General features: G+C 42.0%; 1 protein-coding gene across 2 annotated transcripts in view; it reads right to left on the bottom strand.

The window, feature by feature from the left end:
• Nucleotides 1-18,573, bottom strand: part of LOC116992579 (ras-related protein Rab-30) — a 92,821-nt gene that overhangs the window by 6,753 nt on the left and 67,495 nt on the right. For both annotated transcript variants that reach the window (XM_033052346.1, XM_033052347.1), the window contains 7 exons: nucleotides 9,274-9,414; nucleotides 7,372-7,473; nucleotides 6,870-7,051; nucleotides 5,284-5,441; nucleotides 4,516-4,688; nucleotides 2,946-3,110; nucleotides 1,592-1,779 (listed from right to left, as the gene is read on the bottom strand). In XM_033052346.1, coding sequence (XP_032908237.1) covers nucleotides 1,592-1,779; nucleotides 2,946-3,110; nucleotides 4,516-4,688; nucleotides 5,284-5,441; nucleotides 6,870-7,051; nucleotides 7,372-7,473; nucleotides 9,274-9,414 — 1,109 coding nt within the window. The remainder of the gene's footprint in view (nucleotides 1-1,591; nucleotides 1,780-2,945; nucleotides 3,111-4,515; nucleotides 4,689-5,283; nucleotides 5,442-6,869; nucleotides 7,052-7,371; nucleotides 7,474-9,273; nucleotides 9,415-18,573) is intronic.

The following is an 18,573-nucleotide window of genomic DNA, read 5'->3' as shown; positions in this document are numbered from 1 at the left end:
GCCTGTCACTTGAAACACAGTCCTTTTCACCCCACAGGGAGCCACATCCCCTGGTAAACACTGGGATGTTTTTTGTAAAGCACTCTGCAGTGTTTGAGGATAAAAGGCTCTTATATAAAATGTACAGTGTTGACAATGTATTTGTTTGAAGAGAAACATCCCAGCTTGAGATCCAAAAGCTTTGTGTGTACAGCACTACTTTAACATTCATTTGGTTGCTTTCAGGCCTTTCTCATTTCCAGCTCCTTCAGCTGGCATAAATTCTTAAACACTTATTTAGATTTGTTTGCTTGTCTATTGCTTACAAATCAGATTTCTACTGTACAGGGCTGTGCAGCCTTGGAAATAAGAAACACTTTGCAGAAACTAAGCGAAACCAACAAATTTTTCTTATTAAAAAGTTTCTCAAAAAAGGGTGGGATTTCTCACTCCAGAGGAGATATCCTGCTGGGACAGAAACAGCAAGAGGCAAACAAGAGGAAAGAAAAATGCATTTGCAGCCAAACAGACCAACACTAACAGCAGTGATCCAGAAAATAATCTCCAATTCAAGTGAGAACATTCTACTCGTACAATGCATACCTATCTAGTACATCCAAAAGACTAATTCTGAGCTTGATTCGTAGAAGTGGCAAGGTGTTTTATGAAGAGGCTTTGCAAAATTTAACCAGAACACAGAGGAATACATATCCAGGAGGTTCCCACAGTGGGCAAACAATGCAAGTCAGGATGAGGCCTCAATGGGTGTGTGGAACACCTCCCTCTCACATAAGAACCTGATGAATAGACAGTACTCACCTGGATCACCTCACAGCATATGTAAAACCATATGAACCTTCCTTCAAAGACAGCAGAGTTTGATCTTAAAAACCAGGGAAGCGAAGGCTGAATAGAGAGCAAGCGGCATAGACTAGTTTTTTGTGTTAGACTGAAATGTTTCTTTCATTTTTTTCTACATTCAAAGGTGTTTCAGACAAACTTCTGTTGTACTACCAGTATTCCTTACTAAAATGGAAGCATCTTAGTATTTGGCTCTTACACAAGTTTGTTAAAACTTGCCTAAATGCCACTAAAAGAAAAAGCTGTTGGCAGTAATAGAAAACCTCCCAAAGTTACTTCCCTCTCTTTTCTGTATCAAAGGGAAAAAGGAATGTCATGCCAACCCGTTCACAAGGCTATCACTCAGAGCAATAATTTTGGTGACCAAGATTCTGTGTTATAGCTAGAACTCATTTAGACTTTCCTTTTATGTGCAAGTAACAGTGCTTTGGATTCATAAAAGTAGCAATTTACCAACATGGGAAACCTGGATTTTGGTCACAAGATAAGAATGAATCCACATGGAAAGATGTTTGGCAGAATCCCAGCCCAGATTCTTCTTTTAGAGTCACACAGGCAGTAACAGAACAGTTGGTTTCTTCAGCCACTGCAGAATGGCCATTTTACTCTCAATAGCAACACAAAGCATGCCCATCATTTTTATTCAGTTGGAGTGCTGGAGACAGATCCTTTTGCAAGTTGGGGCAGATTCTCCACACTGGAAACCCAAACTGGTGGAAGACTCTACACTATCAGTTGAAACAAGGCTTACCTGAAGATGATGTTGCTGTGTGAACTGATGTTTTTTCCTCCATACATAGAAAGAATCCAAGAGAGGCGAGGCCTTACTCCCCACATCCTGTAACACTCTTCTGAAAATGCATCAAAGTCCCACTTCTGAGGCTCAAACATGTCATGGACACCATCCGTGCATAAGGGCATCACCATCTCAGTGCAAGCCTGAAAGAAAGGGCAGGTCAATAAAATACATTCCTATGAGAACATCCAATAGCTGTTACTGCAGTATTTAAAAAAGAAGGCTCAAACAGCATTTGATCACTAATTACTACCTAACTACTACAGAATCATTTAGGTTGTAAAAGACCTTGTAAGAACTGAGTTCAACCATAAACCACAAAGTGCCAAGTCCCCCTCTAAACCACGCACCTAAGTGCACAGTCTCTTTTAAAACACTCCAGGATGGTGACACCACCATTTCCCTTTGTAGCCTGTTTCAGTGCTTGACATTTTTTCTAATATTCAATCTAAATCTGCCCTGGTACAGCTTGAGGCCACTTCTTCTCATTCTACTGATTGTTACTTAAGAGACAGAAACCCACCTCCCTACAATCTCCTTTCACAAAGTTGTAAAGGACATTAAGGTCTTTCCTCAGCCTCCTCCTTTTCTCCAGGCTAAACACCTCAGCTCCCTCAGTCTCTCCTCATCAGACCCTTGCGCTGCAGACCCTTCCCCAGCTCCTTGCCCTTCTCTGGACACGCTCCAGCCCCTCAATGTCTTTCTTGCAGTGAGGGGCCCAGAACTGAACACAAGATTTGAGGTGCGACCTCAGCAGTGCCAAGTACAAGGGAACAATCCCTGCCCTGGTCCTGCTGGCCACACCATTGCTGATCCAGGCCAGGATGCCACTGGCCTTCTTGGCCATCTGGGCACAGGCTGCCTCATGCTCAGCCACTGCTGACCAGCACCCCCAGGGCCTTTTCCACCAGGCAGATTTACAGTAAACTCCGCCCCCAGCCTCTCGTCCTGCATGGGGTTGTTGTGACCCAAGTGCAGGACTCACCACTTGGCCTTGGTTAGACCTCATAAAACTGACTGCCCTACACAACTTGCAATTGTCTGCTGTACATAATTTTCCAGTCTATATGAACAGCTGACACTCAACAAGTAGCTAGATAACAAAGATACAATCTAAACCTCCTGAGAAAGCTGCCTTTCTTTTCTGCCTTGCCTTCCCCACTACAAACACACTTGGTTTGTGATTATGTTTGCCACCAGTACATCAATACATCTAGCACAATATATTGACAGCTAAATGACAATTCTCATCAGCTCTAGATCAAGAAACCACCACTGACTTGCAATTTAAAAAGATTAGTGAGCACACCTGGTAGAACCAACCGATTTCACCCAGACTCTTTGTTGCAGTCTGCGACACATCTAAGCATGAGGCTTCTCCTGTATAATTGTAATATAAATTTACTGCCTGAAAAACATTCTGCAGCAGCAATTTGTCAGAGAGACTGGGATCCTTCAAGAACTTGCAGACTTCCTGAAATGAAGAGAGAAGTAGTCTCAATCTATAGGAATTAAATATTAATACATGACAGCAGGTAGGATAATAATTTCTTTTTCCAAATACAGTCAGACCATTTCCAGAAAGAGTCTATGAAATTATACATCCTGATTATCACTAAAAGCAGTATCACATGTGTAGTGCATACTACTATAAGGAATAAAATCTTTTTCAAAAAACCCAACAGCAGCATATTAATATTTCAGTCACCACATTTTTCAATCCATTTCCCATACTTTAAAATGGATTACATTTAATAAATAGTATTTAGTACCTGTAATTAAAGACAGCACATAGAGAAGCTCCAGGTACAGACTGGGGTTCCCTGCAGTTTGATGGAGGTAGCTCACAGCAGAGAACAGATTAAACAACATACATACATATATATATCCAGCTACTCATTAAGGTTGGAAAAGACCTCCAAGATCATCAAGTCCACATCTTCCCTCCCACTTTCTTGCCCTCAAAGTCATAACAGAAAATAAAGTATCTTGACAGCTTATATAAATCAGATTTCATAGATTAGTATTGTCCAGATGGGTAGTGGCCTTTTCTGGGTTAGGCTATACCTCAGTTAAACAGAGGTAACATGGACAGTGGTGGAGGTGAATATGTTTCTTGGTTTTTTCAGACTGATAAAAAGCAGAAATAATTTTCAAGGTGTTTATCCTGCTCTTTGCAGACAGTCACATAGGACAGACAAATTTCCCTCTCTCCTCCATCAGCCAGCTCTACACAAAGGACAGATTTTGTTTTATAATTAACTACTGCCTAAAATACTTATATCTTACCCACCTCACATGCCTTACACAGTAACACAAAGTCCTGCAGGGAAATTCAGCCAGAGTCTTAAAAGAATAAGAACACTCCAAGGATAAAGAAATCTTGGAGGGGGCACTGTGGATAAACAGAACTGCACAAGCAAAGGCTCACAAGTGTAAAAAGAGGTTCTGCTTTGAGAAGAGACCCTGCAAGGAATATGTTTGTGGAGATGCACATTTTCTCTCTTGCTAGTATTCCCACATCAAAAAGGACATGGGCTCAAAACTTGTTCAGTTGCAAGCTCTGTCAGGTAAGTATCACATTAGAAATTCAAATCACATGTGCTTTTTGTGCAGTATTTCTGCTACTCAAGAACAGTTCTGCAGGAGAGCTGAGGTTTCTCAGTCATCCTTTTTTTCTCCTGGACTGTTGATATAACCTATTAGATCTACCAGTGGCAGTTAGGCAACAAACCAGCTCATGCACAAGATATTATCTTGGTTGTCATTTCTCAGTACACTGCTTCTACAGAGCCAAGAAAACAAAGGAAAAGTGCAAGCTAGGACAGGAAAGAATTAAACCAAACAGTAAATTCTACAAGATATTGGTTCTAAATTACCTGTATAGGCCAAGCTGGCAGAGGCTGCAAGAAGTCAGCTTTATAGGGATAATTCACCATAGCCAAGTTTACCCAAGTTTCACTCAGCCAATTTTTCAATACAGCAGCATCCTGAAGAGTTTTTAAGGGGCTGCACAAATGAAATGTGCTAGAAAGCCACTGCAAACCTGCATCTTTAATAAAAATAAATGGATAAAACAGTATTTAGTGTATTGGACCATTAACACAAATGTCAGCAGTGTTGCTACTAAACTATATTAGTGAAACTATTTCACACACATATCAGCACAGCAGATCAAGTTTTAGTCAGCACCTCACTACATCCTCTTTTCATGTAGTTGTATAATCACAGAATCACTTAGGTTGGAAAAGATCCTCAAGTCCAACTGAGTCTCTAACACTGAGTTCATAATGACTACAATCATTTTCTTTTCCCAAATACCTCAGCTGGCAAACAAAGTACTTGTTTTACTGTAATGACTATCTGGCCTATTTTGTCAGAAGGAATATAAGCCTTGAGGTTCTGATCTTAAGTCTGCTCTTATCTCACCTTAGGAATGTTTGGACCTGGATTCTGCACCCCTGAACACCAGGCCTGAAAGAAGTCTGTGATACAACAAAACAGGTATTTAAAAATAGTGCTAGGTTCACTAGGCAGTTTTCAGTACTAGGAGCAGAGTTTCAAAAATCCTAAGACACACACAGGTGAAAGTTATGACACACTCCTGATGATTACTATTCTTTGAAAAATCACTGGTGAGGTCTTACCTGTTGAGGAAAGGCGATAAATAGCATTCCAGGAATTCCGGATGCTCTCTGAGCAGCCCACGCCACTCTTTTTGAAATCATTGGTCACTATGCTGAAAAATGTGCCACATGGAACCAAATCACCAAACTGCCAGATCGGGGCAGAGGCTGCCAGAGCTCTGCAAAGGGACAGAAAAAGATCCTAAACCCCCACAAAATGGATGTCCATACCCTCCCCACAGCCACTATCTAAGCAGCATTTATAATTCAGCTTGGACACTGTGCTCTAGGTGAACTAACCATAATGCTGCAAAATTATTCCACAGGTCTATATGCAAAAGGCTGCTGGAGGATATAAGTCTTGGATCTTGTACAACAATATCAGCAAATACAAGAGGTAGAAATTCAGACTTGGTTAATTTACTGTTTTTCATTCACATCTATCAATTAGGTCTTTCTCACTAGGCATTGTGTGAACTCAAATGAAGAGAGGTATAGTCCAGGAAAATATACAGTAATTTCACGAATACAAGCCGCATTGAGTATAAGCCACATCTCTGGGTGTTGGCAAATATTTCGTTCTTTGTCCATAAATAAGCTGCACCTGAATATAAGCCGCTCTATCGTTCGCAGCGAGGACCCGTGTGCAACAAAGTTGCCAAATAGTAATGGAACCGCAGCAGGGCGGGGTTTACTGGCTCGGCTCGGGCTGTGCAGGCTCGGCCCGCTCGGGGCTGCCGACAGGGCCAGGTGGCCCAGCCCGGTGCTGCCACTTGGCGGGGCCGCTCGGGGCCAGCCGCCACTGCCACTGGGCTCGGTCACCACGGCCCGGCGCTGCCCCGTGGTGGCAGGCAGGGATGGGGACCCCGCCGCCTCCCAGAGCCGCAGCAATGGTGGCGCGGGGCCCCCGCCTCCTCCCCGAGCTGCGGCAATGGTGGCACGGGGCCCCCCCGTCTCTCCCCCCGGCTGCAGCAGAGGAGGGAAGGAGAGAGCTCTCCTGCCTCTCTCCCCGCCCCCCGTGCTGCCTGCAGGCAGCCAGGCTCCACGTGCGGTGCAACAGAGTAGCAATTTGTAACAATCGCGAAATGCCGGCTTTGCAGCTACTCTGCTCGGCACCCTGGTTGGCACTTCTGAGGTTGTAAATGTCAGAAAATTATTCACATATTGGCCGCTCCTGAGTATTAGCCACATTTCCGGTGTGGGAGCAAAGGCTTAGTCAAAATGGTGCGGCTTGTATTCGTGAAATTACTGTACTCTCTAGCTTTTTTCCAAGAGGGTAACTAGGTTACTGAAGAGATTAAAGACCTGCCTAAAGTCATCAGGAAGTCTGGAGACCTTAAAATTAGGTGCCAAGTCAATGTTCACATGTTGTTTTCAAAAATCTAATAGATAACTCTGACAAAATACACCATTCAGTATCTGCTGACTGACAGTTGCCTTTGTTAGGCAAACAGCGCCTCTTCCCAGATTCAAAGTTACTTGATTCCTTCTCCCAGTACTGAAAAATTCAAGCCAGCTTGAATTATGGTACTTCTCCCAGAGCAGTAATATTTGTAGCACAGAGGTAACAAATGCCTGCTGTGTTTAAGCAGGAGGAGCACACTCACCCAACCACCACATGGGGATATTTCATCCTAAACCAGGCTGCAAGCATTCCCCCATAGGACCCTCCAATAGCTATGACTGGACTGCGCTGGGCTCCTGCAATGGTTGCCTTCAAGTACTCAACAAGTACTGCAAAGTCTGCCAGAGCTTGTTCTGATGTCAGGTAATTGAGATGCTTGGAATCCTGAGAGAAAGGAGGCAGGTTATGGACAGCATGAGTGATTTCCAGTAGCAGTCACTCTATTTCCCACAGCAACTACAGCTAAGATCACAGGTCTAAATCTGCACCTGAGAACAAATGAAATATTCTTTGCAGGTGTCCCTTGAAGCACGAAAAAACAAAAAAAACCTCTAGGTTTTGAGGGTTTTTCACTCTAAAATTGACAGCTACAAAAAAATTACATGTTACTCAAGTTAACACTCATTGCCTGGGCAAGAATTAAAATACGCAGAATTATGTTCATATGGAGTACATTTATTAGGAAGACAAAAGATGACACTTACACTGAAAGACTCATTCCCAAAGGGCAAAGATTCTCCATAATATCTATGTTCAGCAAATACCAACATGGCATTAAGTTCTTCAGCCACATCCCACATAAAACCCTGGTTGGAGGAAAACAGACACTGAAAATAATTGATTCAACTTGTTTAAAAGTCTCTAGTTTCAGTCTAGTGTATTCCAATTCTTTGATTAGAAAGATATCACTATCAAAACATCACTAGAGAGACAGTCCAATCATTTAAGTAAGAAAACACACAAAATAGATATCAACCCAGAGAAGGTGATATATACAAAGACAGTATGTATATTTCAGTGCTCTGAAATGTTAAGTACAGTAGTTTCACGAATACAAGCCGCACCATTTTGACTAAAATTTTGCTCCCACACCGGAAATGCGGCTAATACTCAGGAGCGGCTAATATGTGAATAATTTTCTGACATTTACAACCTCAGAAGTGCCAGCCAGGGTGCCGAGCCGAGCACCTGCCAGTAACAGCCAGCATTTAGCGATTGTTACAAATTGTTACTCTGTTCCACTGTGGGTGGAGCCTGGCTCCCTGCAGGCAGCACGGGGGGGCGGGGAGAGAGGAGGGAGAGCTCTCTCCTTCCCTCCTCTGCCGCAGCCCGGGGGAGAGACGGGGGGGCCCCGTGCCGCCATTGCTGCGGCTCTGGGAGGAGGCGGAGGGCTCCGTCCCCGCCTGCCTCCGCCACCGCGGGAGCTGGGGGCGCTCCGTCCCTGCCGGCCACCGCGGGGCAGCGCCGGGCCAGGGCGAGCGAGCCCAGAGGCGGCGGCCGGCCCCCAGTGGCCCCGCCGAGCAGCAGCGCTGGGCTGGGCCACCTGGCCCCGTCGGCAGCCCCTAGCGGGCCGAGCCTGCACAGCCCGAGCCGAGCCAGTAAACCCCACCCTGCCGTGGTTCTGTTACTATTTGGCAACTTTGTTGCACGCGGGTCCTTGCTGCGAACGACAGAGTGGCTTATACTCAGGTGCGGGTTATTTATGGACAAAAAACAAAATGTTTGCCAACACCCAGCGATGCGGCTTATACTCAGTGCGGTTTGTATTCGTGAATTTACTGTACCCTTGTTTTGTGACAACACACAGGCAAGTCTAAGAGAACTCCTATGGCATGAGCTTAATCCACAGGAAATAAAAAAGGCTGCAGGAGAAAAGTGTGCATTTGACCTAGGACTACATTACAGAAAATACAAAACTTGTTTGGCAATAAGCAATAATCTAGAGCACTGCAATATAGTTATTTTCAAATAATAAATAAGTAAAACTTGATATTACTTGTTGATAACAATTTGCTACCACCAAACAGAGATCATCTGCTGGCAGCACAAAGCATGCAAGCAGTCTTTGGTGGCTGTGAGCTCAGCACATACCACCTCCTGTTATGTTACTGCACTTTGTATTGGAATGGCTGAAAAATACCCACACACTCCAATTTGCATTTGTATCAGCCAGGGAAGTAAAAACGTCCACAGGTACTGCAGAGAACAAGAATTAAATGGCTATGATTTCAAGCTCCCTTCATATTTTTCTTAAAACCTTCCATTTTACTTGGGGAATCTAAAGTACTAGAGTAAGTTTAATTTGGTCCAAAATTCTGAATTATTAGCTCAGGGCAACTATAATGTTTCCTCTAGAAATCTTTACTGCTCCAGGAATTTAATACAAGCTTATCCCTTTGGTTTGTTTGGGCTTCAAAATAGGACCCTGAACCCTCTCAAACTTTGTCTGTGCTTTTGTACAGCTTCCTCTTCCTCTATAACAATGACAGCAATCATTACAAACTTGTCTTTCAATGACTTTCTGTGAGTGTCTTCTTGTTCCTCCTCACTTTTTCAGTATGCCATTACTGGCAGAGAGAACTACAATCCCACTGTTTCCCATGTACCGTGTTGTTGCAGAACCACTCGATGTCTCCTTCATTGCCTGTGTAGAACAGTATTGGTCCATTGCCCTTCTTCCAGTACTGATCTGCTATCAGGTACCTCTGCTGGAACGTATGATTCTCATCAAAGCCAAAGTGATCAATCTGTAAGAACAAGCATCAGCAACACGTTCAAGAAACTAGAACTGATCCCAGAGTCCACTGGGAGTGCTGACAGTTACTTTACATATTTTTTAAAAAGTCATTAAATTAATTTCTACTCATCAAATTATTTCTGCTTCATGAAAAAAAATATTCAAAATTATAGGTATATATACTGAAGGAGAAATGCTGTTTTCAGCCATTAAGAAGAAAAGAAACAAACATGCCCTTTTTATAGCATCCTACTTAACACCAGACATTCTAAATATATTTAGGAAGCACACAAATCCGCTGAGAGGTCACAAAGTACCTCATGCAATAAAACTATCAACAAGTAAAAAGAGTCATCACAGGATGTTTTGAGTCTCAGGAAAATCTTACCAACCCAGTTATTAAAAAACCTGAAAAAATCAGTAAACTATACAAAAAAACCCTCCAAAAAGAAAACCAACAAAAAACCCACCTCTTCTTTCTTTCTTTCCTCCTTCTGGCATGAGAATTAAATTTAAACAGATTCTTGCTAGAAAGTGGGTTTTATTGCTTACCACTGCTCTACAAATACTGCCAGCCTATATACATAATACCCCTTAACCCACAGTGTTAGATTTATTCCCTCATTAGAAATTCAATTCCTAAGGTCATTTTTTTCCAGGTTTTACTCACACTGCTTTGCATTCACCATCCACATCAACCCTTCCCCTAGAATTCATCCAATGGAAATTTAATCCATTGCTTTTACAATTAACTCCCTGTATAGGCATAATCTTATTCTGGAATACCCATTCAGGCTATTACAACAATATATTAAAAAAATCAAACCAAACCACAGAATTACTCCAGAAGACCTATCCTACTTCATTACCATGTATTCACAGTTCTTCACTACTTTTATTCATCAGCTGAAGACGATCTGTAGCTTTGCAATTTTGACTTTCATCAGTGCATCAATCCACCTTTTCCTGTCATAGTTCCTGCTGGTGGTAACAGCCTGACATCTGCTGGCTTGAGGATCTCTGTTCGTCCATCCATCTGCCCTCACATCCAAATTCTGCCACTCCTCTCAGATGCTACAGCAGACAAATTTTCACATTCCATATTTTGGGAACATCTGCAAGTTAAAGTTGAAAAGCAGCAGACTGCCCCCAAATCCAAGCACTTGCTGTTATCACAGTAACATATCTGCTAGGCAGGTTCCTTTAGGCAGCTCAAAAAAGCCTAACTCTTGACCTGCAGGATCCAGTTACTCTGGTACTTATATTTGCTTTGGGTCGAAGAGAGCACAGGAACCTATTTCAGATGTACAGTCTGCTGCAAAATGTCTTTTCTGAACTCCCTCACTCCTGGACTCAAGTGGGAGGATGCGTGAGAGTGCTGCAGTTCCCTGCTACAAGAGCAGGAGCAGATGGAGGTCTGTGCATGGTGTGGACAGACATGAAACACAGTCTTTGCCTCCAGTAAGTAATTTCAGGGACTGCTTTCACACCCAGATAAATCTATTCTAGGTACTTTCACAGTTTTCCTCAGGGAGGCCATTTGCTCCTTACTCATAAGTACACAGTGATGCTATCATGTGTGTATTTAAGGGCTCTTTCACTGAACTTCAGTACTGACAACACACGCTGGGCTTGTTTCACACTGACAACTCACCTGCACAGTTATTCATTTCAGTTTCATCTGTTAACAGTGATTAAATGTAGAAAGGCAGCATCTGAAAAAGTCTCTGGTCATAAGACTTTGGGACAATTAAAGAGAACAAAAATTTAAGGCACATCTAAAAAGTCACCATATAGTTTGATATACTCCAACACTATAAGAAAGTACAACTAACACATCTTTTGTTCCATGTCTGTTTGCAAACGGGAGAAATTATTTTTCTATTTAAAATTTCTTGTTAGGTTGCTGGCCAGAGATAGGAAAAAGAGGCCCATGTGTCCTGCTTGCCTCTAATGGAATCATCTAAAATTAAATATTTAGATTTAGAATTTGATTATGCATCTTTCCTGCCTAAAGACAGCGTCAACTAGAGGACTACATCCCAAAAAGTATTAAATATTCCTAACTACGAAAATATATACCAGTGCAGACAGCTTAACATGCAAACATCAAAAAAGAGTGCAGAGGGAAAACTAAAGCAAAAACAAAACAAAAAAACCCAAAACAAACAAACAAAAAAAAAACCAAAAAGAGAAATTTTTTTCTATTGAGCTGAGATTATCCAATAGGGTATTGTGCAGAACAGATTGTAAAGCCCATCTTACTGGTCCTATTTCACACAGCTAGAAAACTAGGAGAGTGATACTCCAACATGCACATATTTTCCTAAATTATGGCTAGTTTTCTTTAGAGATGTGATTTACTGTAGTTTATCTGCAAATCTACTTCCCCAAAACAAACTGCATAATCACAATGCTCTAGTGAGTCTGTCTTTCAAAACCAAGAGGGGGAAAAATACAGGAACTTAAGTTATTTTAGTAGTTTTAGCAATCATGTTGAGCAAAGAGTCATGATTCTCTGTCTTTGACAGAGAATCTCTCACTGCCATCAGCCATGTTACTCTTTCCTATTTCTCCCTCAATCTGTAGAAATTTGATACTTCCACAACAGCTAAATTGCCTCTGTTCACATTCACCCCACATCCAACCATGGACACGTGTAAGATCACCGGTAGAACAAACACAAATCAGACTTCTCCAGACAAAAAAAAAAAAATTTAAAAAATGCTAAAGTAGCTATTATTCAGCTGAAGAGCAGAGACTCCTTTAGATCTAGATGATGAGGTTTCATATCTTGTAGTGCCTTGTCTTTGCAAGGGTAAGACATACAGCATAAGCAAAGAAAAATCCAAACCAAAACAAGACCTAATGTTTGTAAAGCAGTCAGAGAATAAAGTGTCACAAATGCTCGTTATTGCCAAGAAGTTTAAAATACAGAAGGTCAAAGCACGGTGTGGAGGTATCCCAAGGAGTATCTTCTCACAAGAGTAAAAACTGTGTTAAAATTTGTCAAGCCAGAGAGAAGAAGCCCAAGAATCAATATAAAATTGTGAAGTAAAAGGTTGGGACACGCAGAGAAAGCTGCAGTTCAAGAACAGCAGATGGAGCTGTTGTGTAGCCAAAGTGTGCAGCAGGAGTGTGCAGGGCTGTGCACAGGAGCTGCTGGGTGCCATTCAAACAACTGCTTCATTTCACCATTCTTCAGAAAACAGGCATGCAAACAGGTAATAAACCCCAGAAACTGCGTGAAGCCTACTGTAGTACTCAAATCTACCAGATATTTTTATAGCTTTTTTTCTTTAAGTCAGATGTTATTAAAAAGTTGAACCAGAAAGGATTTTTTCCCCACTCTTATGCAAAAGGGGTAAGATAAAATCAAGGACTTTTACAACCAGACCACAAGAGAAAAAAGAAGAACAATCTGTTTAGCTCACATTTAAAAGACCTTAACTGCTGGTTAAAACAATAATAATGGTATACTTGCAGATATTTGTTTTTTCCAGTTAAAATTTTCATAATTACAACTGTGTCCAGGATGTCAGCAGTAAGTACAAGGTCCTGAGCAATCCTAAACAATTTTTAAATTGGCCCTGCTTTGTGTGGGAAATTTGAAGAGATGATGGCAAAGTTCCCTTCTAAAACTAAACTATTCTAGAATTAATGCAAACCAGTTACTCAGCCCAAAGTTCTAAACTTCCGTAAGCAGGACTATCCGGCAAGTTTGGTAAACAATAACACAGTCATCAAACTATGATCTACTGATACAAGAACAGTCATTCTGATACTAATAAGAGGAAGAGTAAAATTAGAAAAAGCAGCACTGAAACTTTTAAGTTATGAATAAGTTTTTAAGAGAACTTATTCATAACTTAAGTAAAACTCTTGTCAGCTGAGGCAGGCAGGAGCGCAAAGTGAACACCTAAACTTCAGTTACACATACAAAAACCTTTATGAACACTGCTCGATTAAGAGAGCCTCGTATTTTCCTGCACACCTTTGAGTCCAAAGACTCACAAAGCATTTATGGAAAAAAAACCACATAGAGTAGGCATTGAGTCTACGAAGCTGATGAGAGCACCACACTGAAGTCTCAAGACAGCAGCTTTGATCCTTCAGCTCAGAGAAACTTTCTACAGAGAAGTGCAGCTCATCAGCTCAGGGTGAGGCACCTTCCCCAGACTGGTTTACTGAACAAACTCGCACTGGGAGGAATGGCCAAACTCCACCTTGGTGCCTTCTGTTTGAACTATGCAGCACCCTTCTGTAAATTTACTTTATAAGTGCACATGTACCGTGTGCTTTTGTTGAGCTCTGAAAGATCACTTATCTCAAGGTGGGTTTTTTTTGGAATGCACTTTTCTGCTATTTTAAAAGTCCACTTAAAATAAGCCACTCTGCCACACATCGCCCCTGGGGAGGAGACAAAAAAGGCACAACAGATGTTAGCCTGCTTAATGTACTTCTGGAAGTATTCAGGAACTTGGGCAATGAGTAGAGTACAAAGACAAAACAGGACATGTGGGCTAAAACCCACTTCCTTCTCAGCAGCACCTTAAGGTCATCAGTGACTACAGAGACAGGGCAGCAAAGCCAAGTCTTTACCAAAAAGAAGACTAATTCACAGGGCAGTTTTTAACCAAAAGCATCCAATACCATTTGAGGCAGCAAATCAGCACCTGACAGTTTTATGCTTTTGGGTTTCTGGCAAGGTTGTGAGCGTCTGAAAGCCTTTCTGTGATGCCTTGAATTTCAATCCTCTATGTGATAGCTTTATTTGCCCAAATTGGATATTCCACGTGAAATCAAGCCAGTTGTTTTACTGGGGAGAAGCCAGGGGATTTTAAATCATGCTTTACTCTCCACATGACCAAGGAGTTGTTTTGAGAGCTCATCCTGTCTGAATTATTTCCTGAGGACAGGAAGATACAGGACAGCCTGAGGATATCCTTCTCTGTGCATGGCAGTGTGGACCTTAGCCTCCTTGGGATTTCACTGATGTGTTTCTATTCCTGCTTTTACTTCTTCTGATGGGCTGGGGGGGATTCCAGTTCAGTCATCTGGCCCAACTAGTTTTGTTTCCTCTTATAACCTTTGCTTCCTCTATTCAAATTTGAAGTTCGTGAGGGCAGGGACTTTCTTGTCATGTCTGTATCACAAAGGAGAAGAGGGTGGGGGGCAGCATGCCTAGACCAAGGTTTCATCCCACCAGTACCAGTTAATATTTTCTGTTTGTCTCTGCTCAGTGCAGGAAAGGGAGAGGAAAAAAATAAGAAAATCAAGCTTAGCGTTGTTTCATCTTTTTAATTTTAAATGCAAGGAATGAAGTGTTTCCTTGCTTTCAAGGCTGATAATTGTGCAAGGAACAGCAGAGATTGAAGATTTGCACCCTCTGTTGAAATGCATAATCATTTGGTGCTCTGTGGAAGAGCAGGGAGATGGTAAACTCCACCTTTTTGCATCAAGTTGCACCTAACCCACTAAATGGAAAGTCTTAGACATAAAAAAAATACCAGAAATTTAAAAGAGATAGGATCATAGATAAGAGTAGTGGAACTGCTCTAGGCTGGAACACCACCATTAAGACTGAGTCCAACCATTAACCCAGCACAGACAAGCCCACCCCTAAACCACATCCCCAAGAGCCACAACCACACACCTTTTGAACACTTCCAGGGGCAGCAATTCCACTACTTCCCTAGAGACCCTGTTGCAGTGCCCAACAAGCCTATCTAATCTAAACCTCTCCTGTTGCAACTTGAGGCCATTTCCTTCTCATTCTACTTCTTGTTACTTAAGAGACAGACCCCCACCTCCCTACAATCTCCTTTCACAAAGTTGTAAAGGACATTAAGGTCTTTCCTCAGCCTCCTCCTTTTCTCCAGGCTAAACACCCCAGCTCCCTCAGTCTCTCCTCATCAGACCCTTGCGCTGCAGACCCTTCCCCAGCTCCTTGCCCTTCTCTGGACACGCTCCAGCCCCTCAATGTCTTTCTTGCAGTGAGGGGCCCAAAACTGAACACAGGATTGGAGCTGTGACCTCAGCAGTGCCCAGCACAGGGGGAGGTCACTGCCCTGGTCCTGCTGGCCACACCATTGCTGATCCAGGCCAGGATGCCATTGGCCTTCTTGGCCATCTGGGCACAGGCTGCCTCATGTGCAGCTGCTGTTGACCAGCACTCCCAGATCCTTTTACCCTGGGCAGCTTTCCAGCCATTCTTCCCCAAGCCAGTAGCCCTGCCTGGGGTTGCTGTGACCCAAGGGCAGGACTGAGCACTTTGCCTTGTTAGATCTGATAAAACTGGCCTCAGCCAACGGATTCAGCCTGTCCAAATCCCTCTGCTGAGCCTTGCTGGGCGCCAGAAGACCAGCAGCTGGATTTAAGCCCACTCACCACCACTCTCTGGGTTTAGCCATCCATCCAGTTTTCCACCCAGCAAAGAGTATGTTCATTCAAGCCAAGACTGACTCTGTAATTGTCATTTTCCACAAGCTACAAAATTCAAAGGTTTTGTTCATCAGATTTAATTTTATTTGTTAATCCATCACATTTACCAAACCATATGGATAACAATACACATGCTTTTCGACTATTTATTGTTTCTATCTTCTACTCAAGTATTGAGATGGCCTAGGTAACTGTTACCAAGTTTTCCTTGACTGTAATGAGCTTGCAGGCAAATATGACCCCAAAGCAAATGCAGGCTTAGGATTTTTGTAATAGAAAGAATCTATTATTGCAACAGTGTCCTTGAGAATACACTGGCCTTTGACAATGCATATGGGTTAATGATAAACGTGGCAGTGTTACATTACAGACAGACTTGATCTTAAAGGTCTTTTCCAGCCTACATGTGTCTATGATTCTACACTTCATGTATCTTTCTGGAGCTTCTCTTATACTGCAGCATTGCTCTTGCAATGCTGTTTAAAGAAGTCTGATTTTTAGCACTGATTTATCTCTTCAGTGATTAAAATACATGAACAAGGAAAACTTCAGACAGGAACTTTATCCCTGCCCTGAGTCACACAGTTTGGACAGGCACTTGAAAAGACCAAAGAAAATTTAAACAGCTACAGGATATGCGGTAGGAAAGTACAAGGGTACTCAGGTCAGCCCTTGTTAGAAACAAACAGTACATGATGAAAGGTTATTTTTATGTCGGAAGCCCAACCAGCTAATGAGAACACAAACAAATTGACTTCAACTTCCACAAACCATTAATAGTTTTGTGATGCAATTGAACCTCCAGATTCTGCTTACCATGCAAAAATCAAGTCCATAAACACATTTAGGACATTTTGTTTATTTAGGTGCAAAAATCTTCCAGCAGACACAGCGAAGATGGTAGTCTCTGTTAAAACTCCTCCATTAGGAAGGAGAAGTACCACAGGCACTCTCAGCATTTTCTGTCCTGGACTTGAGAGCCACAAAACTCCAGCACAATGGGGAGAATGGGTGACCAAGGCAGGAATCTCTTCATCAGCTTTACTGCTATCCTTCCTTAACGAGTCTCCATTCCCCTGCTACCTGGTTCTTTTCAGAGCAAAGAAGCTTGTACTGCTCAGACTCCACCAGCTCCGTAACTCTGCAACAAGCTACCATTCCAGTAAACACCCCAAATGTTCACATCATTGATGCTTCCATTCAAAGCATTATTTTCCTGGTGAAATTCTGCCACAGAACAAGGGATGGGGCAAGGCATAGGGAACAACCAGCTCGGAGCCCTACTTCACAAGGTGTGAAAAAAGCACAAAGATGCACTACACCAGCAAGAACAAAGTTACCCTTGTGCAAGGTCTCTCAGACCCCTAAAAGGCAAAGGCCACTAATTTTTTCCATGTGCCTTCCAGATTGAATTACAAATCCATCACATTCAGAGGACAGGGAAAAATTGGATGCAAAATGTCAGTATGTCATAGATTAAGCAGCATAAAAGCATTCCAGGTCTTTCTAGGATTGACGTAAAGTTCTGTGTAATATCTATTGTTTAAGCAAAAGAATTTGCAATGTTTCATCTTCTCTGAAGAACATGGTTTTCATTTGAAAGATTTAATCTTTTTTTTTTTAACAGACACAAGAAATAAAAGCATTTCAGATCTAAGATAATATTTTTATTTAGTCAAATTAAATATTTAAATCAACTCTACCCCTACCCCAAAAAGGTCTAGAACTGTCTACCTTGCTAAATAATTTTAAAAGCTTTAATTCAGGTTGCAATTGTTTTATTTCCCAGGTTTTCAGAACTACAGATAAATTTGCTTTATCATTCTTCCAGCCTTAGTTCAACCACCATTAGTTGCATTTTATTTTCTATTGCTAGTCCTACAATAGAGTATCCAAGGAAGTAGAGATGAACAGTGACAGCAAATAGGAAAACTGTCCTGTCATCTATCCAGATAATCTTCTAATTAGGCAGAGCAAAGACAAAATGCCAAAAGCTCAGTGCAGGGATGGCATTTTATCAATATTAAAAGGCTAAGAATTTTACATGTGCCACTGGGGATCATGTATTTAGTGGCAACCAATTCTGATGAACATTGAGGTGAGGGGAGAGAAAATTTCAGGAAACAAAGCAGGAAAGCAGAAATTACTTCTGCAGCTCTGATGCAATAGCAAAAATACCACCTAGCAACTGCTACTTTGGCAAACTTGCAACACCAAGGAACAACTTCTGCTTGCAGGGCTGCAAGAGGTTGGTAGACAGGATGATGGGGAAACCAGCAGCATTCAGGGAAATAACATCTGAGGCTCCCTGTACCACCAGCATCTCCGTATCAGTAATCAGAGGGAAAGGACATCACACACTATCATGGCTCCATGGTATCCCACGCAGGTAGGAGCCATCTCCTCTTCAGGAAAGGGACACATCTCAAATTTCACTCTGCAAGCACCTTTTCCAGCTCATCTTCACATAATCACTTTGGCTCTAAGCCTGACACAAGGGTGAACTTGCTGACTGTGCTTAAAAGAAATGAAAACCCCATTCTTCTGTCTATGTTTAATTCTCTGAATTGACATGACTAGAAAACAAATAAATTAACCATTTTTCAAGTATTGGTAAGATGAGCCAGTACAGCCTTGTTTAATCCACTAAATTTCTTGTAAGCTTTACTGTTTTAGATATAAAAAATAAATATTACAGTATGTATGAAACAAATTAAGGTATTCA

This window comes from Catharus ustulatus, chromosome 2, assembly GCF_009819885.2.
Source record: "Catharus ustulatus isolate bCatUst1 chromosome 2, bCatUst1.pri.v2, whole genome shotgun sequence".
In the NCBI taxonomy this organism is placed as follows: domain Eukaryota; kingdom Metazoa; phylum Chordata; class Aves; order Passeriformes; family Turdidae; genus Catharus; species Catharus ustulatus.
This window is presented reverse-complemented; position numbering and strand designations above follow the sequence as displayed.